Below are 25833 nucleotides of genomic sequence, written 5' to 3'. Positions count from 1 at the left end.
CCAAAAGCACTGTCACTGCAGAAAGGCTGGGGTCTTGTGAGACTGAACCATCCCCATGCTGGGGATGCGCGAAGAGAAAACGATGTCCTGGCCACAATGAATGGACATTACAAGCTCCACCTTCAAGCAAAGGTCAAGAGGTGCTGGGGATGGTTATCCAGACTCTCTGTCCCTTCCCTACTTATTCCCTTAGTAAGAAAAAAAGGAGTAATCAGCCAAAGGGAAAAATACTTGACAATGCATGAAAAGTCAAAAAAATGTATATTACATAGTGAATCTGTCTTTTTTCTCCACAGTTAGAGGAACCATGCACCATTCCTCCTCGGCTCTGTTATTACTGGTAATTTCGTATATACAGCATTTGCTCTGGGTACAAAGCAGTTCACTGATGCTAAAGAAAAAAAAAGGGAACTCAACATGATTCATAGCTCTGCTGACTGGACCAAAGACACAGGGGGAGCGGCTGCTCTCTAAAGAAAGAACAGTGGGGAAAAGATTTTAAATTGTGCGAAGATGGATTTCAATTACATATAAAGGAGGAACTCCCAATGATAGAGATGAATGCATGTCCAGGGGGCAGGGGACGGGTTTTTTCAAAGAAAAATTCAAGTATTTCTCCAGAAATTGTGTGTGGGTCCCCCGCTTACAGATGGAGAAATCACAGAGCTGCCAGCTCACAAATAGTAACAGTCTATTCATGGTGTTTAAGGTGCTTTCACATTTGAGCATCTCGGCTTCATGAAATATGCAAGACAAGTACAATCACCTTCCTCTAACAGACAAGAAAAATCTGAGCTCCGGGCATGTCAAATTGCTCACCCAAGAGAAGAACACATTTCGGGGAGATGGGACTAAGCCCCAGAGCTCTGCTCTACTAGGTCACCCTGACACATTCATGCGGATACATCTCGGGCAAGGAACACAGATATGAGCAGAGGAAACAACCTGCAGGTCCACACCTTTAAAACACCTCATAAATATCATAAGCAATAACCGCCAACGCTGCACACGCTCCACTCTCAGCTGCCTGCATGAAGCACTTTCCCAGTGCATTTAGGCCCTGAGTACTCATCTCTGTTCTCTAAAGGGAAATAGGGCAGGCTCGGGATGAGGCAAAGGATCCCTAAGAGCTTTGTCTGGACCCACACGACAGGTGGGGCAGCAAAGTAGATGCCGGCTGCTAATGGCCAGTCTAGAGGTGAGCAAAGCTACTCTCTGCTCCTGTGCTGGTGGACGTCTATTTAATTACAGTTTCAAGCTGGGCCAGAACGATTTTCAAGTCCCAGTTAGGACTATCCAGGCGATCTTCTGCTCCAGGCTGTACAAATGCGGACAGGAGAACCACCCAAGTAGCCATTACTTACACAGAAGACAGTGGCCATAACTTGGTGTTCGGCAACTCAGTGGTGGGAGCAGTAAGTGGGGATCAATGACACGGTTCGGGAGACTGACCAAGCTTCAGGGCTGGCCCTGATGGGGACACAGTCTGCATGACATCAGCAATGAGGTAGGCCACGGGGTATTATGTGCAGAGACGTGCTCTATGATGTCACCCAAGGAGGGCAGTGCCCCCACTCGGGTATGGCCACAGGAGCTTCCAGTGGTGCTGGGGAGGTGAGGTGGGAGGGCAGGGGGCAGGTGCTGGGAAGCCTATTGGATCTGGAGTGTGGCCAAGTGTGCCTGGAAGAGAACTGACAGGGTCCAGATGCCGAAAGAAAATCCTGACAAAATCACAGAACGGTCAGGGCTTGTGGCTAAACATGGGCTTCAGGCCCTGTAACTTGAAGGGAGTGAGGCTGCCCATGCAGGACTGGGGCAGTTCACGCCTGCTGGAGAGAGAAGCCAGGAAGGCAGGGAGAGCCCCACGTTCCAGATCTTTTATCAGCAAACAAACCTGCAGAGGCAAGCCTGCCACATTCCAATGGCAAAGCCCCTTCCTGGCCTATTCGAATCTGTTACAACACAGAGATTTTTCCCGCCCTCTGAAGTTCACGTCCCTCCCACCTTTGAATAGCTGCCTTCACCAGGCTAAGTTCACATCAAACGCTCGCCTCGTCTCATCATCAGAGTCTACTAGTCATAAATCAGGGTTTGCATTCAAAGCACCTCCTGTGACGTGAGTAGGGAACTTCAGGACCAGAAAAGAAAGAGCAGGGAAAGGAAGGTTAAATTTAATAACATCTTGGCACAACATCAGAAACTTTAAAAGCTCTTTAAAACCAGGGACTAGAAAGACATAAAAATTATACCACTGCACACTGAAGCAAATTGCAGGGGGAAACTGTAGATAATACAAATAAAGAACCAATTACCTTTTCACTCCCAGCCAAATCAACTAGATAAAGCTTCCCACTGAGTTTTTTTTCAGTCTCTACATTTTCTTGCTTAATGTTAATCAGGAAGATACTGTGACTTCTAGAGCTGTGTTCATTCATGTCTGAAAAGGAAAAGAGTTTACTGCTCTACAGAGAACACATAAATTTAGTAGTAAGCCTCTCAATCAAAAATACAACAAATCATGCCTAATAGCTCCATTTCTTTTTAAGTCCATTCAATTTTAAAAAATTATCTGAGACCACTTCTTCCAAAAAACAATGCTCATTCTAGGAATGAAAGATTTAAAATACCTTCAAGTGGCAGAGAAATTAATCTAAAATTTGAGGTCAGTGGCTTAAGACAACAGATTCTCAAGCTCTGTCCTCCAACTGGAATGTCCTCCAACATTCCAGTCTGACTGTCCAGTCTGACTCTCTCCTTGAAGAGCTCAAGGCTTCCTCCTCTGCCTTACTGTAAGCCCCTCAGCCTTGATCACCATGATTAGAACCTGATGTATTCCATCTTCTTCATGTGTGCAGGCCTTGACTTACCAGTGATATCACAACCCTTCTTAAGGAAGAATTATGACTTTATTAAAGAAGGATTAAGATATACATTTCTTTTATAACCCATGCTAGGAACATAGAAAGTCTCAGAAATGAAATATGCTTCATTAGAACCAAGTAACAAAATCAAAATCTTCTTGGATCTTGGTCTTTGTTCACCAGGCAGACAAGGATCCCAGTGACTGTCTTATTCAACCCACATTGGTAATCAGTTCTCAAAACCATCTAACCAGATTATGTAGGGGGAAAAGAACCCTAAAAGTTTCCAGAAAAATGTTAGAACTAATGAATTTGGCAGGATACAAAAGCAATACATAAAAATCAGTTGCATTATATATTATGATAATGAACAATCCAAAAAGGAAATTAACAATTTCATTTAAAATAGGAAAAAGGAATAAGATACTTAGGAATAAATTTAACCAAGAAAATGAAAGGCAAATAATGAAAACTATGAAATGCTGCCAAAAGAAATTAAAGAATATAAAAGTAAATGGAAAGCTAACCTTGCTCTTGTTTATAGAAATAGAAAAGTCTATTCTAACATTCATATGGAATGTCAAGGGACCCTGGATAGCCAAAACAATCCTTAAAAAGAACAAAGTTAAAGATCTCACACTTAATGATTTCAAAATTTACTACAAAGCTATGGTAATGAAAACAGTGTGGTATTGTCATAAAGGCAGACATATAGACCTATAAGACAGAATAGAAAGCCTAGAAATAAAACCTCACATGATATGGTCAAGTAATTTTTGACAAGCGTGTCAGGACCATTCAGTGGGGAAAGGACAGTCTCTTCACCAAACTGAAAACTGGATATCCGCATGCAAGAATGAAGTTGGTCTCTTTCCTTAGGTCATACATAAAAGTTAACTCAAAAAGGATAAAAAGTCTGAATGTAAAAGTTAAAACTATAAAACCTTAGAAGAAGGCATAGGGGAAAAGTTTCATGACACTGGATTTGGCAACAATTTGGATATGAGACCAAAAAACAAACCACAACAGCAACAAAAAATAATGCAACTTCATCAAATGTACAACACTGTGTATGAAAGGACACTGTCAAAAGAGTGAAAAGGCAACCCACAGAATGACAGAAAATATCTCAAATCATATATCTGTAAGGGGTTGAGATCCAGAATATATACAGAATTCCTACAAATAAACAACAAAAGCCGAACAACCTAATTTTTAACAACAGAGCAAAGGACCTGAATAGCATTGCTCCAAAAAAGATGCATAATGGCCGAGAAGCATATGAAAAGATGCTCAACATCACTAATCATTCAGGAAATGCAAATCAAAAATCTCAATAGATACCATTTTACATCATTACACAACAGATGACTATTAAAAAGAAAACAAAAATAGAGAATAAGAAGCATCAGCAAGGATGTGAGAAACTGAAATTCTTGCACACTGTTAGTGGGAATGCAAAATGGTACACTTGCAATGGAAAACAATATAGCTGTTCCTTAAAAAATTAAAAGTAGAATTACCATGTGATCCAGCAATTCTACCTCTGGGTGTGCTGCTGCTAAGTCGCTTCAGTCGTGTCCAACTCTGTGCGACCCCAGAGACGGCAGCCCACCAGGCTCCCCGTCCCTGGGATTCTCCAGGCAAAAACACTGGAGTGAGTTGCCATTTCCTTCTCCAATGCATGAAAGTGAAAAGTGAAAGTGAAGTCGCTCAGTCATGTCCAACTCTTAGCAACTTCATGGACTGCAGCCTACCAGGCTCCTTTGTCCATGGGATTTTCCAGGCAAGAGTACTGGAGTGGGGTGCCATTGCCTTCTCCTACTTCTGGGTATACACCCAAAAAACAACTAAAAGCAAGAACTTGAACACCCATGTTCACAGCAACACTATTCACAACAGCCAAAAGGCAGAAGCAATACAATGTCTATCTATGGATGAACGGATAAACAAAATCTGGTGTATGCATACAATGGAACATTACTCTGCCTGATAAAAAGGAAGGGGACTCTGATACACGCTACAGCATGAATGAATCTTGAGGACACTGTGCTAAGTGAAACAAGCATGTCACAAAAGGACTTGTATCATTCCACTTATATGAAGTACCTAGAGTTGTCAAATTCATTGAGACAGGAAGTAGGACAATGGTTAACAGGGGTTGGGAGGAGGGAGTATGGTACAGACCGTTATTATTCGATGGGTATGGAGTTTCACTTTGGGATAAATAAAAATTCTGGAAATAGGAAATGGTAATGGTTGCAAATATTGTGAACGTACTTAATGCCACTAAACTGGACACTTAAAAGAGCTTAAAATGGTATTGCATGTTACGTATAATATAACGAAATTTAAAAAGAAAACATCTTACTAGAATAAGAAAAAATCGTACAATGTTCTGTACCAACAGTTCTGAAGCAGAGGGCCAAGACAAACTATCAGGTATAGCACAAATAATTCATAACTAGAGAAACAGAGTGGAAACTTCTTTACAAGAGAGGCTGTTAGTGTAAGTGTATCATTCTTTCTGTAAGTGTCTAAGCAGAAGAGAAAGAAATAGAGTTTAACCCATACTGTTTACAAGTCTAGGCTCACGTATGGAACTTGCCATATAGATGAATATCATCTGATACATGCGTTGCAGTAGAGAAACAGCTGAGAATTACAGTTCTGGAGCAAAAAATCATAGAACCAGTCAACAACCAAACAGTGCTTGAATCTCTTCTACACCATGCCGAGGACTCACTACCTCTCCAGGTAGCAGGCTTTACGTGACGCAGCTATAAGGACAAGGGTTTTTCTTGCAGTAGGTCAAAATCTGCCTCTCTGTAGTATCAACTGTCCTGGATGGTCTACTCATTCAGATCAGACAAAGCAAGCTGCCCCTCTGAAGGTCAGCACCTTGAAGACATCAAGACTTTGTTAAGATATATCCACATGCCCTGCCCAGATAAGTTTCTCTCTTCAAAGCTAGAAACTCTTTGTTCTTTCAGGAGATCTTCACAAGAAGTCACTCTCATTCGTCCCTGCCCCTCTGAATAAGACAGACAGCTTCTCATGGAACGCCTGCTGCTCTAACACAACACGACCTGTTTCCCTGAGGACGGCCCCACAAGGTCAACCAGCTGACCTGCCTGTGTCTGTTATGGACAAGGCAGCAGAGAGTTTACAAGAAAGCACCTGGCCCCAGTTTCTGAGTTCCTCCGCGTCTTTCTTTTCCTTGTTTACGGAGGATGTAAATCTAGCGTCGTTTCTTTTGATGTGTATGACTGGCATATAGAATCTGTCAGTTTGGATTTTGTAAACAATAATAGAGTTAAAACGAATGAGCTTAGAAGCGTACTTTCTCCCGCCTTTAGCTGGCTGGCTGGTTGCTTACCCCAGTGTTGAGGCTCAGGCTGTTACCCAGGCCCAACGTCACCCAACATTTCCAACAGGCCCTGGACAGCAGGAGGCGCTGTTTCAGGCGCTGTACCCGGACCTGCCCAGGCCCGCTGGTACTGCACACATCCCTCTGTCTGAGTGCCAGTCACTGCTTTACAACTGCCTTCTTGGGCATTATTCCGTTTGGACCTCATCACCCGCAGCCGACCTGGCTGGTAGGCAGACGTCGGTGTCCCGGGTTAGAGGGGAGGAAACACCACAGCAGGCTTACTTGTTACAGCCACGTGGCGGTTTGCTTTGCCTTCGTCTATTACATCCATGACTTCCTCCGGGCTCGACACAAATCGCTCCGTGCAGCCCTGCAAGACAGCCAGAGCAAGCGGGTCACTGAAAAGCTGAGAAGCAGCAAGACTTTGAAACAGCTAAACATCTTCCCACTTCCGGAACTGCAGTTGCAGAGAAAGGATACAGTGTCGACCCCAAAACTCTTCCTCCTCACCAAGGGCTTGAATACTACATTCAAAAGAAGAAACACTGGGAAACCCAGAAGTTAACCATAAAAGAAATGCCAGATTTTAAGAACACAGTCACACGTAATAGCAGGGGAGACAGAAAATAAAGAAGAAAACCAATGCTAGAGAAAGAAATGGATGAAATCTTGCTTTGCCTTTCAATCTAGCCACCAACTTTAATTAGATACTGAAGCTGTACACATAATGCTACGATAGGTTTCTTCTAAGTGCCGAGTATGAACAACTGTACTCAATCCCAAAGTCTCTTTAAATGTGAATAATGTCTGTTCAGTTCTCTAGTTCTTACCTCCTGTGATCTGACATCTGGGATACACTTACATTCTTACACTTACACTGAAGAAATTAAATGCCAACTTTTTAACCAGATGAATATTAAATATAAGAAATGATTAAATATGGATATGTACTTTTTAGGTACTGTTCTGGGCATCTTAGGTAATAATTATGACAGTGATTGGAGGGAAATCAATTGTATCATCAGTCAAGATTTCCTCATACCTTTACGTACGGGACTCTATTTTTATCTTCATGAACAGCCAAGTTTGTCTTGGATACTACAGAGACGATAATGATGACATGCAAAGAAGAAAAGAAAAGTTAAAGGCCCTGTATTGGAGGAAAAATAGAAATTGTTACAGAAGATAGGCAGATCTAATCTGCAGTAACTCAAGTTAAAGCTTAGGCTGAGAATAAGCAGACAGCCTGAAGGCAACAGAACATCTCTATAAATTCCTGAAGCAGAAGGGCTGTAAAACATTTCAACCTCCCTGGACTATAGTTACAGAATAAAGGACAAGAATTCGGGTTACTCACCATCAAGTAAGTCCCTGATTTTGTCCAGGTAGATCTCAAAATAGGAAACCTGATTAAAAACAAATTGATTTTGAAACAGAAATGCCACCCTGTATTTCAATAACATCATTATTAGAACTTTCAAAAGCTTTTCTGTCATGCTATGAAGAGTAAGAAGAAGGCTACAAAATGAAGACTCAGAGTCTAGAGGGGAGAGCTCCAGCCAACCCCCCACCTCTCACCGGCCTCCTGCCTCCAGCTTGCTCTAAGGGTCCTTGCTCAGCAGCCCAGGCCCCACCCCCACCCCCACATCAGAGGTCCGCATGCTCCCAACCAGGTGTTACTGACATCCTGTGCTAGTCTGATGGAAGACTCTTTCACCTTAGATGAGCACCAAGCAAACTTCTAGGTATGACAACAGCTAGAGCAGAAAATGTCCTTTGCAAGTAACTGTCAAAAAACCAGTAGGCCTCACCTTGGGCATGACACTGAGAGCCTCACCAGACCAGGGAGGGGGCATGCTCCAAACATTCAAATGAAGAAGGTGGGGAGGGGGGATAAGGGCAGTTGCTTAGAACCACAGAACCGGTAACAGGAAGAGAGCTGGTGGCAGTGGCCAGCTCTGGGGAGTCCAGGAAGGACTTGAACAAAATGTAACTTAATAAAAGACAGTTAATCTGTGAGAGGGAAAGGAAGCCTTCCAATGAATTATTCTCAAACCTCAGTCCCAGCACTGCCTGTACCAGCATCTCACTCGGCGTTTGCTTAAATTGCCCTGAACCCTACTGCAATCCTCCTCAATCAGAATCTCTAAGAATAGGATTTGGGAATCCACTTCTAAACTCCCCAGGTGACCCTTACCCCAGGCTGACATCTGGGAACAACTCTAACTAGATATGTGATCTTGGAGATTTAATTCACAAGTAATCAAGAACCTAGACTTCAGTGCTCCCATCTGTCATATGAAGCCATTGATACCAAAAATTCCCTCTAGGATTCTGTACTCTACCTACACTTGCCTTCTGCCAGCCAGATCAACTTTTCCTTCCCTCAAGTTCATGGTTCCCCTCCAGTTCCCCCTCCTCGGAAATCTAAACAGAGGATTGAATCAAAAAGATGTTTTCTAAAAAGCTGAAAAAATAGTTGTAAAGTGGGGATGCAACTCTACAGGTGAAACCTCACCCCTGCACCCCCAGTCTTGGCTCTAGACCAGGCAAAGTAAAATCTCCCTAACCCAGCACTAGTCCCAACCCAGCTCAGTCCTGGTTCAGTATCTTTCGTCTGTCTCAGCCTGGAACCTTCTGACTCCTCGTTTCTCTGAGATCTGGGGTCCTGGCTTCAAATCCTGGAATCTATAGCTGAGCATCCTCTCCCTAACAACCTCTGCCTGCTTGAATGCCTGTCAAATGGCCCTGTTACTGGCTCTCTCTGTCACAGACACACCTAGCTTACCCACTGCTCCCGAAAATTCTCCCTGAGGCCACAATTCTAGGGTCTGCTTGGTCTCTAAACCTTAGCTATGTCTAACCCAGTCCTTCTGCAGCCCACTCAACCCTGGCTCCAACCCACTCTGTATTTTAGAATTGTCTGGTTTTCATTAAGACTTTTCTGTTAACTCTGAGATCTTAAGCATGTGTCCTTATCTCCACAGGTTACAAAGAAAATTAATGACACCCGAAGACCACTCGTGAAGTAGATATTAGCAAATCTGGCACTTAGAATCTTGTTCATATTTAATATAAGTATACAGAGAATTCTGATTTATTCATTTTTTACCATAGCAGATAGTGGTTTCTTGGGAGGGGGTAAATTTTGTTATTTCTGTCACCTCAAAGACTTTGTAAGACCGGATGGAAGAAAAATAAATAAGCATTTAAAAGCATGTTCAGAAATAATGTTTAAAACCTCTGTGAGGCTCACTTTAAGGAGCAGATATTCAATACTGTCTTAATCACGCCTTTTTTTCTTGATTAAGCCTGTCACTACTCAGTTCAAAATGCGGAGTAATCAATAGCAAACTTGCCTACTCAACAATCATTATCTGTGAAATAAGAGAATATAACTAACAAATGCAGGACAGGACCCTAGATTGTGAAATTCTGCCCTCGACATGAGTGTCATTCCCCCTTTCCTCCCTCCCTTCATGCTGGGGCTATTTTTATTCTAATAAGATTCTAATATGAGACCCTATTTTGAGGGCAATAATTGGTTTAACATCTTACTCCAGGATTATCCCATAAGAACCCTGCAGTGGTTCAAGGTATTTAAATGCAAACAGCCTTAAAGATGCATTAAGCTCCTAAATCTTGATCCCATCAAAGCAACAAGCTTCTGCATCCTCAGATATAAAGAACTCTGGCAAGGAGGAGAAGCTGGCTTCAGCCAACAAAGGGAGCTGTAAGGAAAAAGATCTGCCAGATGTACTTTATAAATGGGCAAACAGTTGTTGCCTTGTTTTTATATAATCTGGGGAAGGTACCACAGAAATGGGCTTCCCAGGTGGCTCTCGTGGTAAAGAACCTGCCTGCCAATGCAAGAGATAGAAGAGACGCAGGATTTGATCCCTGGGTTGGAAAGATCCCCTGGAGGAGGGCAGGGCAACCCACTCCAGTATCCTCGCCTGGAGAATCCCATGGACAGAGGAGCCTGGTGGGCTACAGTCCATAGGGTTTCAAAGAGACGGACATGATGGAAGCGACTTAGCATGCACACACCACAGAAATAAGTGAAGGAGAAATTTAATACAATGGAATAGGTACTACACGTGGGGTTGGTCAGATCAGGAGTCTAATTTCAACTGTGCTGAGGACTTGATGTCACTTGGGCCACTGGGCTCTGTATCTTTGCCTAAGGGGATGGATGGCATCACCGACTCAATGGACATGAGTCTGAGTAAACTCCGGGAGTTGGTGATGGACAGGGAGGCCTGGTGTGCTGCAGTCCAGGGGGTTGCAAAGAGTCAGACACGACTGAGTGACTGAACTGAACTGAACTGAGGCAGTTGGGTCCCAGTTTTCAAGGATCATCAGCCTCTTGGTTGATCTGCTCAGCTCCAAGTCATCTTAGAAATGCCCCCTTCTCCTCCCCATCCCCTTGTCAACCCTGTCCCTGTGATAGTCACTGTGGCAGGGACCCCACCAGCCATGTGCATCCTAGACACAGCTCATCAGACCAAGGCTGGGCCAACGGGCTCCTTCCCAGGGGAATGAGGGACTGGAAATAAGGGGAGGTGGAGCAGAAGCTGTGATGTCACCCTCTTTCCCACACAAACAAAAGAGAAAGATGGTCTGGAACAAGGGAAAGAAAGAAAGCAAGAAGGCAGGGACAGGGACCCTAACCGGGATGGAGTTTCTTTTGGCGGTAATGAAAATGTTCTGGAATTAACCAGTGATCCTGAAAGCATCATACAGAGCTAATCTGATGTTTCCAATAGAAGTTTGTACTTCATTGTTGGTATATTTTTCACAAAAGATTTTTGAAGCAGAAAGTAGAAAGGAAAGTAGGTGTCAGAATGTTTTTACTGGTAAAAGACTACACTAAGTCTTACAGAATGTACTTTTCAAAATTCATGTTTAATTTTGCATTTTCCCTTCTTAGTGCCTAGTTTTCTTGCCACCTTCTAGGATAAACATGTATAAAACTTTGATTTAACTAATCATCTGTAGTCTCACCTTTCAGAGGTGATGCTACTAAAATTCTTTATGGAAATCATATAGCCCCCTTTCATTTAAAATGTGTTGTAAGATTTTCCATGTAACTGTCTAAACACTTACTTAATAAATCTGCTTAGCATTCACTGGAGTAATAAATAATGGTCATAGTTGTACAATTTGGAAAATATACTAAGAACCATTAAATTGTACACTGTAAAAAGGTTAACTTTATCGTATGTGAACCATATCACAAGTTTCTTAAGGAAAAGCAGAGCCTGGATTTCTTACTTCTCCACAACTCCCCGCCCCCACACCCGCTGTCAGATGCTTTATCTACAACAACTTCCGCTATTTGCTTAAACAAGTGACGTTGAGTCACTTGCAAACAAAGGCGTTCCAATGAATATACCCCTCATACCAAATGTTAAGAATTAACAGCTATAGTTAAGAGAGTAGAAATCTCCCTTTTTCAGTTCAAATTTAAGCCAGAACATAGGTATGAAAAACAAAAACAAGAAGGAATAGAGTTCCCTTCCTCAGCACTTCTCAGAACCTGCTCCTCCAGATGCTAGCCTGTCGCCCTCCAAGGAGGGAAAAGTAGGTCCACAGTCAAAGGAGCTGGGAAATGTGATACACCGCATGTCCACTGTGCACAAGTGCGTTAACCAGAGGCATGCTGAAGCATGGGGTAAATTTAAATTGTTCAACAAGAGCATTTTCCCAGCTAATCTGGCCACATAAGCCTTTTCCATGGCAGCCCACTGGGTAATGATATGAGGGACTGGGTTCCCCAGACAAACTTTGGGAAATGCTGTCCTTGCCCAATTACGGACACACGCCAGTCATATCTATAGAAATCCACAGGGTAAAGGGGAGAACTCAGACCACAATCACGATGATTCCATCCTAAAAGGGGCTTTGCCTTTATCTCAATACTTCCTTGGTATTGGCCTAAGCCATTAAATAATAAATGTGGCTCTGTTGACCACATAAATGTCACTTAAAATCAATAAAATCATCTATGTGCATGTAAAAAAGAGGAAAGCAAAGAAACACAATCTGGGGCTCAGTTTCTTCTCTCGGGACTCAATCAATTGCACTTACCTTGATGTGGAACTCCAGGTTCTCATCCATGGAATAGATATGGTCAAAGATGTCATGTGCAATCCTTGGAATGATGCCCATGAGCTGAGGGTCGTGTAGCTTCCCCTAGCGAGTGAAAAACACAACACAGGTATCTAAAGGGTGATGGGTACCTGAGCACCGCGTGTGAGAGAGAAAGGACCATACTCAGGCTTCTTAAATAGGAGCAGGAAGACACTTAAACAGAACACAGAGGGTGCCTGCTCCCCTGGAGATCCACCCCACAAGCCAACAGACCAACAGTTAGCAGGATAACTCAAGCCCACGTGGAATAGCACATTTTGTCAGGCTCTGCAGGCCCACAATATCCCCTCCTGCTGCCACTGGGGGCAGCAGATCAGTGTGTATGCAGGTGAGCTTGTGGGTAGAAGGAAGAGAAAGGTAGCTGGAGAATGAATGAGGTTATACGTGTGACTGTAACATACTAAATGTGGGCTTTGGTTTGGAATGTTTACACACTGACCAGAACCTACAAATCCAAGTTAATCTGTCTTAATGAAATCACATCAAGAGCTGATAGACATAGTTTCATTCACATCATCACTGCTTAAACATTTCTAAGAACCTGATTCTGCAAATATCTGCAGTAGCACTTTAAAAACCAATCAAGAAAATCCATTTTATCAATTTCTTTTAAAATCTATACTTCCAAGCTTTTATTGTTTCAAGTATTTTGACTGTTTCTAATATACAAATCTGCTTATACACCTTTTTTCCCCCTTTTTCCCACTTGTATTCATTTTACCTAATTTATGGATGGACAGATGAATGTTTCTGTTATCTCAATTATCACTAAATCCATTTTCAAAATCCAGAATTTGCTGTTTCAAAAACTTTCCAAAAGATATGGCATAGTACCTGAAACTAATTCTTCAAGAGGAGTTCTAGAAGTGTTTAAAGCAACAGACTTACAAAGGACCTCAGCATACAACTTCCAGAGAGCCTTCTCTACACACACCAAAGGAACACTTAAGTTCCACATTGAACAACCTTTCAGCTCACAAACACAGGGATTGCATGTCAAAGCAATTGTCAGTAACAGCATACCCAGACCACTCTGGGTTTCAGAAGTTCTAAAATTCTAGGAAGAAATGGAGCTGGCAGAAAAGCCAACTTGCTCTCTCGTTTTCCAGGAATGCCCAACAGTCTTTATGAATTTGACGCACATATCTTTGTTCCAAATCTGCCCAATACCTGAAAGATCTGCTTTGTTTTCCTCAGTCAAGCCCTCTCTTTCTTTCAGATGACTTTCAAGCCAACATTTGAGTTATGAAAAGCAAGAAGTCACACAAACCCTGGCACTAACTACAGGCCACAGAACGCTTTCCATTTTGAGCCCTCCTTCAGGCACCTGATTCCTGACCGTCCGCTCTGTCCAAAGCAAGGGAACAGCTGAATTCAGACACTTCTGGCCTCTGGCAAAGCTCTCGTAACAGGAAAATAGGTACTCTCATGGAATGCCTCATCTGCCAAGAATCCTAAATCATTTGATGTATTTCTCTTGTTACTAACTGGCAGGATGGCCAGTTAGTATTTCTTTCCAGGGCTTATGAGACTCAGTACAATATCTACTGCATAGAATTAATATAGAATCTAAATTGAAAAATATATATAATGGGCTTAGTGACAATCAATGCTATTATTCAGCTCATAATAACGTTCTCATTAAGCAGTTTTTAGGGTTTATTTGACCTGAAGAGTCTTAAAACATGTTACTACCCCAGATATATCTAATGAAAACAAAGCCAAATTACTGAGCCGTCACTTCTCACTGGCCGTCATAAACATGTAACAAATCAAAATACTGGACCCCACCTGCTTTGGACTGTGGACTCTGCTGGCAGAAATGGTACCTACACTAAAAACACAGATCTCTATTCTATCAAATAGAGATACCACCAATGGGCCAATCTGACTCAGAAAGTCCAAAGAGTATCCTCCTCCACCACCCCCAACCTGGAGCTCTTGAATAATCCGTCACAACACTTCAGCTTCTCCTCAGTGGCCCACAGCCAAAGGAGAATGATTGATAATCCAAAAATCATTTATAATTGACTCAAATCTGTTTCCCTAGATGCCTTTGCTTTCAACAGACTGATCTTCCAATTAATTCTGGGTGCATACAAGTTTTGACATCCCGTTTTTGCCTTCGTCGGGGTGTGAACCAAGGCAGAATCAGGATGAGTCTAGACACTCCCTATTTTGTCTCCCTGAAGACTCAACCCAAAAATCATACAAGAAGGAGCACATGTTCGTTTGGAGAAGGCCTGGTAATACCCCCCATTCCCATAGTGACGCAGTGATACCCAAAGCTACCAGAGGTTTAAGGGCTAGGATGCCTTCTTCTAGCTCATAAGCCCAAGAGAGGTGAGGGCCTTTATGTTCAGTAAACTGAGGATGCCAAAATAACCTGTGTGTGGAGGGTTGTGTGTGTGTGTGGGTATGTGTGTGGTGTCAATGTACACGGTGTGTAGTGTGTGTTGTGCGTGAGGTATGATGTGTGTTTGTGTAGTGTGTGTATTTGTGTTGTGTGTGGGGTACACAGCGTGTGGGTGTGAGAGGCATGAGGATGTGTGGGGAAGGCTATCAATGTGAGGTGTGATGAGGATGAATGTGTGTAGTGTGTGTGGTGTGTGGGATATGTGTGTAGTGTGGAGGTATGTGTGGTGTGGTGAGAATGAAAGTGTGTGGTGTACATGGTGTGGAGATATGTTGTGTTTGTGTGTGGTGTGGAGCTACGTGGGGTATGTGTGGGGTGTGTGGGGTGTGTGGGGTGTGTGGTGCGGAGCCTCGTGGGGTATGTGTGGTGTATGTGGTGTGGAGGTGTGTGTGGTGTGGAGATGTGTGTGGTGTGTGTGGTGTGGAGGCGTGTGTGGTGTGGAGGTGTGGGTGGGGAGGTGTGTGTGGTGTGGAGGATATGTGTGGTGTGGAGGCGTGTGTGGTGTGGAGGCGTGTGTGGTGTGTGTGGTGTGGAGGTGGGTGTGGTGTGGAGGCGTGTGTGGTGTGGGGGCGTATGTGGTGTGTGTGTGGGGCAGTGATGATGGATTTGTGTGGTGTGGAGGCGTGTGTGGTGTGGAGGTGAGTGTGGTGTGGAGGTGTGTGTGGCGTGTGTGGTGTGTGTGGTGTGGAGGCGTGTGTGGTGTGGAGGTGTGTGTGGTGTGTGTGGTGTGGAGGCGTGTGTGGTGTGGAGGTGTGTGTGGTGTGTGTGTGGGGCAGTGATGATGGATTTGTGTGGTGTGTGTAGGAGACAGGCGTTCCACAAAGGTCTTCACTGCGTCTCTGTTGCAAATGAAAGTATATGTACACAAACAATAAATAGTCACCTCAGGCAAAAAAGGTAATAAAGAGGCAATGAGCTCTAGAAACTCAGAGAACAGAAACATCCCTTGCAGCTGGGGTGACATAGGATGGCTTCCTTGAAGGACACCACATCTTGAGGGATGAGTAAGATTAAGGAGACGTGAGACTGTGGGCAGAGGAAACAGGAGAAAGAGAATGGGGGAGGGACTGAGAGAGCACGCTGCGGTTTGGAGAACATGACAAGTTTAGTCGGCTGGAGGATCAGGGATGAACTCGAGTGGACATTACCACTCCATCATCTTGTTTCTCCCAGAAAGCAAAAGAGACATTTTAATTCTTGCATCCTGTATAATCTTCCTCAAATCCTGTATAATTTCCCCACTTCTGAAGGTGGCCTTCTTGGAGCACGTGTGAAAGCAGAAACCAGACCCAGGCCATTGGCCATGGAACAAGACTCCCTTTGTTCCAGCCCCAGTGGCCTCCTCAGCCTCCCAAGCAGGACAGAGCTTCCTGAAACACTTAAGAAGGGAGAGTGGGGGCCCGTCAGCACACAAGCACCAATGCACGCAGACAGGCTCATGAAAATCCCACTCGGCAGCTCCTCGCAGCAGGACAGCCTGCGCCCTCGCAGGGCCTCCAGGTGTCCCTTTGGGCAGAAGGAAAAACACAGCGTGTCTGCATCCATCTGAATCAGTGTGCAGAAGCAGGCCAAAAAGCAAGGCACGGGGCAAGAGAAGCCCTTCCCAGCCTCCTGCTCTGAACAAAGGTCCAGCCCTCTCTTCGTGCAGCCAGCACCCCAGGACCCCTCTTCCGATCAGCCCCTGAACACTGCCCACCAGAGCCTAGCCAGGGCCCAGCACACCAAGGGTCCCCTCAGCTTAGCACCAACACTGCCAAGTGTTTCCCATTTGTGCTGAAAATCCGCCTGAAATGCACCATCTTCAGAAGCTAATCTTTCCAATTTTATGTGGGCTTATCTGCTTGCTCCCCTCAATAGAAGGTAATGGAATCACCACTGGATGCCAGACCCCAAACTGGGGTGGTGGGGGGAGATTAAAATGAAAAACAGCTTTTAAATGTGACAGCTCTGTCCATTCACGGAATTAACAGTCCCTTCCCAGAGCTTTTAAAAGATCACAATGTGTAATGCGGAATATACAAAATCCTCCTTGTAGAAGGTGAGAGCCCTGCAGGGTTTTGTTGGGGTTTTTGTTTTTTTTTTTTATTTCAGGGCCCTGGGTTTCCTGGTCTCCTGCAATGTCTAGACTTCAGCGTGGGGCTTCCCCTTTCCTCTGTTTAAAATATTTCCTACCTTTTCTCCAACTACCATCCCCCTTCAGAATGAGCCAGATGCAGAGTATGGAGGGGGTGGGAAGGCACTAGGGTAGGATCCCCATCCACCCCACTCCTTCCTCCTGCAGACATAAGCATGTGGTCCTCCAGAGTCACAGTAAAGGAAAGCAGCTCATTCCCAGCAACCTTTTGAAACGGACAAGGAAGGAACAGCAACAGAATTCAGGCACCTGTGAGAGCCGCCCGAGAAGCATCCTGTTCCTTTTAGGTCCCATGAGTCCCTCCAGACCTACGGTACCACTCCCAGGGTGCGGGGTTTATGCAGTGAGTCACAGACAGCTGGAGAGGCTCTCGTTTAATGCAACACCTCCAATTTTAGTGTGAAGGGGCTGGCACACCTCTTTGCTATCTCCTCACATCCACCTCTATCCTTGGCCACCCACATGCAACACAAACAAAGATTCTACTCTGGGGACAGGTCGCTGGTGGTTTACAATTTAAATTTTTGCCATTTAGCAAATACATTGTATTTATTTCTCAAAGATGAATTAATCCCAAAGCTTAAAAGGTCACTAGTGTAAGCATTTTGTAAGATTTGGGGGGAAGGTTTAAATATTGCATTTTTTTTGCATTGTATACGGTTGGGCAAGTTTCCAAAAAACTAAGGAATGATTCCCTCATAAGAAGCCATCTCCTACTCTCTCTCTCTCAGGTGTTATGAAGGAGTTTCTACCCATGGCTACTGGAGTGGGTGAAACTCAGGCAATGGATCACTGCAGTTTTTCTAGTGACTAGCAGGTTAAGTGTCTGGGGCCCGGTAGAGAGGCAGCAGAGGGGCCAAAGCAGAAGCGTGGGGTACACCCATGCCTGTGCCCCATTTCCAAGGATGTGAGATGCACTGCCACAGGACGTAAGATGCAGGGAAGAGAGACCAAAAGGCTCGGGTATCCAAGCACATTCCTGCTCCACTTGGACAAGGTGGCAAATAAACCTGGGGCTTCCTTGAATCCGTGCAGTCTCTGAACCCCTCTGTCTCAGCGAAACAGAGGGAAGTGAGTCAACACAACAGGAATGAGGTCCCCCAGAGTCATGCCCCACACTTGGAAGTTGGTGTGAGCAGAACACCAGAGCCCTGAGGATATTAGCCTTGTGCCTTTGAAATCTCTTCTTCAGTAGGAATGATTCATAAGCTAAACCGAGTCTGCAGTAGCCAACTCAGTGACAGTCCCAAGAGGGGACCGTAAATGAAAAACCTAAGCTTGAAGGATTAAGGATTCATCTTACCCTGCTGCTTGTAAGATGAATTCCCCAAACCTCCTCTGTGTAGTTGCTTATAATAACCACTCTTCACCTCTCCTCACCTGTCAGGTGGGCCCAGTCTTTAGAACAATTATCCAGCTCTAAAGGTTGTTTAGGAATCAAATCCATGGCAAAAAGCAGGAAAAGAAGAGGTAAAAGGGGCCAATTTTTTCTGCAGGCATGCCCTGTCTGGAAAACTGCCTGGAGCCACAGAAATCCAGGGCCAACAATTAGCGCTGGGGGCACAGCCTCAAGGGCACAGGGGGACCAGGAGTGTATGTTTCTGGGGAAGGATGCTAAACATTCACTCACAATGTGCATGCAGGGGACCAGGGGACCACAAGGGCTGGCCTGACACTCATGGGTCAGCCAGGACCACCACAAGGGTACCATTTTCACAAATATTCTATCGAAGCCCTCCTATGGGACAGCCGTGGTCCCACACACTAGCAATGTGAGTAAAGAGGTGAACGAGACAACGAACAGCTTTGCTCCAGTGAAACTTACATTCGTATCATGGTGAAATTGCACCCAGAGTTGCTAGATCATCAGAATTTTCAACCAAAATGTACAAGAATCTAAGAATTTTCAACTTAGGATTGTTTGAAATATTCCCATTTTAAACACTGCCTGCAATTTGTAAAAAAGCAAACAAATAAAAACCAAAAAACCACAGAACACTGCAGGTCATACAGAAATGTGTCTGTGGGCTGAATTTGGTCCAAAAGGCAGCTTCTTTCAACCTCTGACCTACAAATTTTTATTTATTCAGAAGAGACTCGCCTCCCAAGAGACTCGCCTCCCCAGAAACTCTTTAGAGAGCAAATGATTTTCACAACAGACTTTCTCAGCAAGATTGGGGTGACACCCCATAGGGATACTCACGCCACTGGTTAGCTTGTTGTAAACAGAATTTATTATTAATATTTTCACAGAGCTTTCAAAAGAGGATTTTTTAATACTGAACTCCTGAGACTTTATTACTCACCACTATTTTAAAAAAACCTCAAAGATACACAAAAATTGTGCCACAAACATAACATCCCCTTAACCATCTCTATTGCTCAGTCAAAAAGCCACATGCCCCTAACATTTTGCAGGAAGCATCACTTCCATTCAGTCATTTCAGAGACTCACATAACAGCACACTGAAGCCTTACCTCCATGGTGTGTGTTTTTCCTGACGAGGTCTGTCCATACGCAAAAATCGTCCCATTGTAACCCTCAAGGACATCTGCAAGCAAGAAAAAAAATTAAAAGTAACTCATTACTTTGATGGCATGCCAGGGCCAGTTGCCTGTTTTAAAATTACATTTTCCAAATGGCCCATCTCATTTTTCACACAAATGATGTATTCAATTCCATTTGCATTTTAAGTAGAATTGTGAGATAAAAGCGGGAATGAGGGCCTCCACGGCTCCACAAAATAAAAATAAATGGACTCACACGCCTATGGAATATATTAATAAAGGGAGAGGCGAACACCCTTTCTCCCGGTTATACCAAAATGAAAATAGACATCGAGCACTATATTTTATTTTTAGTAGAAAGGTATTTGAATTTTCTTCTCCATGTTGATCTCTTGAGATCTGTCGAGGGGGGAAATATTATCATGCCCTGAGTCTCTGCAGCGAGGTGCACATAGAATTTCTCTCCTGAAGATCTGATTTGGATTGGGCTAAACCTGGCCCCAGCGGGTTCCTTGGGGAGGTTTCTTGAGAAGCTGCCTGGAGCCCATTCGGAACAGAGCTTGTCCAGAGCTGGGCGGGGCCCCACTCCATATACTGAGACACACAGTGACAATCCAGTGAGCCTGGAAACCAGCTGGGTCCTGACTCAGATTTAATGCCTCTTTTTTCCAGTGATTGTGCTAGGAAGACGGCCCCGGCCCAAGAGCATTGGGAATTTCTTTTAACTACACAAGGTGCAGGGGCTTCCCTGGTGCCTCCTCTGTCAAGAATCCATCTGCCAATGCTAAGACATGGGTTTGATCCCTGGGTCGGGAAGATCCCCTGGAGGAGGAAATGACAACCACTCTAGTATGCTTGCCTGGAGAATCCCATGGACAGAGGAGCCTGGTGGGCTGCAGGCCATGGGGTCACAAGAGTCAGACATGACTTAGTGACTCAAACAGCAGCAGCAACAGGAGGAGCAGACTGTGCTGACCCCACGCGCTGTAGGCCGTTTCCGTCTCACACAGAGATGACTGTGGGGGGGAGCGGTGGCGGGAGGGTCGCGTGTGGACAGGCAGACAGACATAGCTATGAGCTGGCGATTATCTGTGGGAATTCTTTCAAAGCAGCAGAGGTGATTAAAATATATTTAGTGCTCACTTCCCTCGATCTGCTTCACCCACATAAACAGCGCTGACAGCGGGATGATGCATGATTAATATCCCTGACCCCCTACCTTTACATAAGGGAGGAAGTTCTCATTCCTAAAAGCACAGAGGGGTGGGGAGAGGAGCCCTATAAGAGGGTGTCCTCTCCAAGGCCGTGTACAAAGAAAAAAAAATCAAGGCAGGTATTCAGCTCCATCTATTTCAAGCCCTGATTAGGTTGGTTGGTTTGCTCTTTCAGTCTCTCTCAGTTTCATGATGGTGGTTAGTTTTTGTTGTTTTGTTGAGTCTCCTAAAAAAAATTGTTTAATACATGTTGTACTGCTCTGAGACTTTGGAGTGTAAACTGGGATCAGAAAAGAGAGTAGGATTTTCCCTCGAGAAGCTAAAAAAAAGAAAAATTAAATAGCAGGATTTTTTTTTTTTTTAATCATAGCAGCTCTCAAGAGTTTGTGTCAAGCTATATTGAGAGAGGAAAACTGTTCACACGTATCTGACTTCTGGTAATGGTTTCCCTGGTAACAGGGGAAGCAAAAGCTTGAAGATTACAATGTAAGGGCTGGAGGTTCAAGCTTCAGTCTTCTTGAAAATGCCAACCTGCTCAGAGAAAAGGTTTCTCCGGTCAAAAACAGTAGTCAGAGTGGGAGCTTCTACACAACCACAAATGTGACATATTTTCAGGGACTTGGAGAAAGAGGTCTCCATCCTTGGATGTTGTTTGAAAATTTTCTATGTTCATGGCACAAACACCTCCAGACAATTTCAATGCCAGCCACAATCACAGCACCTAAGCTCCTAACTGATTAGAAATTAAACCTCTCCCCCACCCTGAAAGGGCTTCCTTATTTTAAGTCCCTATGGAGGAAGCACCCTGGGACCCATTAGCTCAGGCATTAGGACAGGAGGAAGGGACCCAAGGCCAAGGTCCAGTCCCTCTGCTCCTCCTCAGAGCCGCTGGCCACCCCACACGCCCACCTGCACCCAGAGGTGGCCCTGAGCAGCTGCCCACAGGCAGCTGCCCCCTTGAAGAAATCTTAGCTCAGAGTCCAGCTCTGCTGACAGCAGAAAAGCCAGTGCTTGCTTCTTCCAGGAAATGACAGGACGAGGGCTTCGGAATTCTGCCCCACAGACATTCCCAGTCCCCCCATCTAATCCACCCCCACTAAACCCTAGTGAGTCACACTGTTCACCAGACTCCCTCAGGCTAAGGACTGGGACACACACATGCAAACACACAATGCTCGTGAACAGCATCGCTTGTTTAGGGTAAGGAGCTAAGGGCACGTGAGACTCTTGGAGAATCCCTGATTCTTTGTTGCTGCTATGGCAACACTGTGGGCAATTGCTTTTTATTTTATTTTATTTTTTAAAGAAAAGGAGAATACATAAAACCCCATTAGGACAAACTCCACTTAGCCTTTAAAGTGTTCAGAATCATGTAACAATTAATTCATTGTTGGAGAACCTATCTCGACGTTCAAGGTTGAAGAGGGCTGATGTCACCCTCTATCAACTGGGTTCTGAATCAGAAGGTGATTTAAAAAGAAAACAAGCTCTTCTAACCCGGTGTCCTCTATTTCCTTCCAAACTCTGGGTTTGGGGGTGGGGGGCATTGCTTGTTGTTGCATCTACATTTGCTTATGAGGGGAGAAGACAGACGGAGAGGGGGGCACAGCACCAAAATGCACGTGAGGCTGGACCACAAATGCGAGGAGACGGAGGACAGCCACCAAGGTCGGAAAGATGAGGGGAACAGGCCTGTGCTTGCCGCCACTGAGCCACATCACCACCCGCCCGCCTCTGCAGAAAGAGCCCACAGAGAGGCACTTTCATCATGCTGAAGGCCAGGTCCTGGGCCCGAGGAAAGCATTTGTTTCAGGGTCTCTGTCATCACAAGATGACTGTTTCTGTACACCAGCCACAAAGCCAGAGACCAGCCCAGCTGGACAGAACCTTTCTTTGTGACAGGGACTGGCGTGATGTGACCTCAGCTCACACCACAGGGCCAGCCGGGCCCCACACAGCACAGGTCCATCCAGCAGCCAAGCAAACTCAGAAGAGAGCCCATAGTGCACGGGAGGAGTCCTGTCATCTCCCGGGAGGAAGCCGGAGGGGAGTGGGGTCCTTGAAGATACTCTGTGCCTCCTGGTGCGGCCTCAGAGTCAAGCTGCCCTCCCTAGGCTTTACCAGTTCTGAATCTAGGTCTTACTAAAGCAGAAGAGTTAGTTCCATTGTCTGGCAGGTAAGAATTCGGGGAGGACAGAATCAGAGCTACACGTCGGGTGCCTGAGGAGGCTGCCGTGGCCTCCTGCCATCTCTCCAGGTGGAGCAGTGGCCCAACAGTGGCTCCAGTCATTGCTGCTGTTTAGTTGCCCAGTTGTATCCAATTCTTTTGCAACCCCATGGACTGCAGCCCTCCAGGCTCCTCTATCCATGGAATCCTCCAGGCAAGAATACTGGAGTGGGTTGCCATGCCCTCCCTCCAGGGGATCTTCCCAACCCAGGGATAGAACCCATGTCTCTTAAGTCTCCTGCACTGGCAAAAAGGCTCTTTACTGTCTGAGCTACCAGGGAAACACAAGTAGCACCAGAGCCTCTGGCAATAGTGGCTAACAAGCCACCCCTGGCTTGGACTCCTAAGGCTCTCGCCAGCCGACCACACTACTCAAGCAGGTTGTGCCCAGAGATTGCAGAGGCCATCCTGCCAAACGCCAGTGGCCAGCCTGCATGCTGGGCCCGCCAACCTGGGGGCACCCACGCCACTGTGCCCAGGCAAGGTCACGCTGCATCTTCAGAATGGAAGCGTGCCTCCTCACTGGCAGCAGCCAGGGTCACCCAGCAGCCCTGGGAACCCAGTCTCTGTTTTTTCCCTTTTTCCCTTCTCTACTCACATTCCTACCCCTGCCTTTCTGCAAGGTAGTCCATATGGCCTGACGGAAAAGGAATAACTCATAAAATAATTACCAAATGCTCATTACAGGCCCACAAGAAACGTGGGGGCAGGATAGTACAGAAAAATTCAAGTCAGACAAACTCAGGTTCAAGGCACGGCCTCACTAGTCCCTAAACTACCTGGTCAAGTTACTTCACCTCAACTTCCTCTGTAGTACAATGGGAATAATAATACTCACACACCTCATAAAGTCGTAAAGATTTAAAATGCAGTAACATACGTAAATGTACAGGGGGTACCTGACAGATAACAGCGGCAAAATAAATGAACTGAAAAGTCATATATAATAGAATAATAAAATTGATCTGATAATATCCCTGAGCTTAAAATTCTCCAGTGGGGACTTCCCCGGCGGTCCAGTGGTTAAGACCCCACACTCCCACTGCAGGAGCTACAGGTTCAATCCCTGGTCAGGGAACTCTGATCCTGCATGCTGTGTAACAAGGCTAAAAAAAAAAAAAATTCCACAACTCTTCAGTGGGTCCACATCGCCTACAGAATAAAGTCCATCAATTTCTATCCAACTCTGGTCCTGCCTGACTTTTTAATATTTATTTCTATTTATTAATTGTTTATTTGGGTCTTCATTGGAGCACTTAGGATTTTTATCTGCAGCATGTGAACTCTTAGTTGTGGCATGTGGGACCTGGTTCCCTGACCAGGGATCAAACCCAGACCCCCTACATTGGGAGAGTGGAGTCTTAGCCACTAAATCACCATGGAGGTCCCCAGCCTAACTTTTTAGAGCTTATCACTCTGCACCCTAAGCTTTAGGCTTTGGTTTTTTGCTGTTCCTTCTGCTTGTACAGCCCTGCATATTCTATGCTCCTCAGATCCCAACCTTTCCAAGAAGCCTTCCTTAATTCTCCAATCTTCCTCCCCACTCACCAAAATTAACAGTAGCAAATGACTTTCTTCTGTGCTCCCATAGCACTTTGCACACACCCATCTTAAAGCACATAATCTCCACATGAATAATAACTATGCAAGCATCTGCTCCTTCTCTATAGTCAAAGATTTCTGCAGAGTCTTAGGTGTCTTAGTGACTTCAGCCCCTAGCAATACTTAACCATATGGCAAATACCTAGTATACTCACATCGAAATACAAATGAAAGAAACAATCAAATGAATGCAATTTAAAGAAATTAGAACTGGAAAACAAGAAACTATCTTCTCTAGCACTGGATGATCTACATCCAGTTAATCTGGAAGGCAAATGCCAGGGGTGGCTTCTGTACATGGGGAAACAGTTTCTCTGATTACTTCAGTCATAGTGCCCACTGACCACAGTTTTTAAATCCTAGGGCATCCATAGGAACCTTCCTATTTACCATGCTGGTACCCACAAACCCTATCACCTCTTCTAGAAGAAATGGAGAGAATTCTACACTCTTTCAGATGACATTTTGAAAAACACACACCAGGCAAAGATGAGAGCATAGGAGATGCCAGGATGCTACAATCAAATGTTCAAAATATTTTTTTAAACCCAGTGAAGTTGAAGGGAATGCAAGGACCAAGAGAGAATAAAGCTGTGCAGTTAAAAGGAGTCTCTCTGATCTCAAAAACATTTAAGGGTTTAGACAGACTTGAAAGGAAAGCTCACCAATCTACTATATTACCATGAATTGCAGAGACTCAAGGGACTTTTAGAAGTCATTTGATTCAAATCTTGGCCTCTAGAAAAAAAAGATTCCCATTGCACCACCTTCCATTCCTGATGTAAACAAGGCTTATCATGGCCAGAGAAACCTCAGCTGTACCTGAGTAATCTGTGCCAATCAGTTCTTTCTTATATACCTACATTTTATCTTGCTGACACAGAAATACACAGCCACTTCCCCTCATGGCAGCTTCAGTGGATATTAAAAAAAAAAGTTAAATTTGGTCTCCATTATGCCCCTAATAATTTCCTTTTAAGGGAGAATAAGACACTCTCTATTGCTACAAAATGCATATGTTGATGCTATATTTATGGTACCCAAGCAATGTCTGTTTACTATATCATGTCAGAGCCTGATTTTATTTTAGATGGTTTTCTTTGTGACTCACTGTCTATTGGAGACTCAAGTTATCCACAGTTAGAAAGTCTACAAGAACCCCCCCGACCTGGGGACTGTCCATTTCTGACATTTCATATTATAAAAAAATCCAAGCACTGAGGGCGGCCCAAACTTATCTAGTAAATAAAAACTCAAGGGTTATTAGTACTATTTGTTAATCACAGGACTTTTTAAGAATGGAGTGCATCCATCTCTAATTACTACGTCAACTTAGAGAGGG

General features: G+C 44.6%; 1 protein-coding gene across 1 annotated transcript in view; it reads right to left on the bottom strand.

The window, feature by feature from the left end:
• The window catches only part of KIF5C (kinesin family member 5C), a 163887-nt gene that overhangs the window by 76807 nt on the left and 61247 nt on the right, over positions 1-25833 (bottom strand). Inside the window, exons 3-8 of the mRNA XM_018062660.1 lie at positions 19419-19492; positions 12328-12432; positions 7592-7640; positions 7277-7332; positions 6517-6604; positions 2313-2437 (exon numbers count right to left, since the gene is read on the bottom strand). Of these exons, the coding sequence (XP_017918149.1) occupies positions 2313-2437; positions 6517-6604; positions 7277-7332; positions 7592-7640; positions 12328-12432; positions 19419-19492 (497 nt within the window). The remainder of the gene's footprint in view (positions 1-2312; positions 2438-6516; positions 6605-7276; positions 7333-7591; positions 7641-12327; positions 12433-19418; positions 19493-25833) is intronic.

Source organism: Capra hircus, chromosome 2 (genome assembly GCF_001704415.2).
Source record: "Capra hircus breed San Clemente chromosome 2, ASM170441v1, whole genome shotgun sequence".
NCBI lineage: Eukaryota > Metazoa > Chordata > Mammalia > Artiodactyla > Bovidae > Capra > Capra hircus.
Note: the sequence above shows the minus strand (reverse complement) of the source record. Positions and strands in the feature narration are given on the sequence as shown.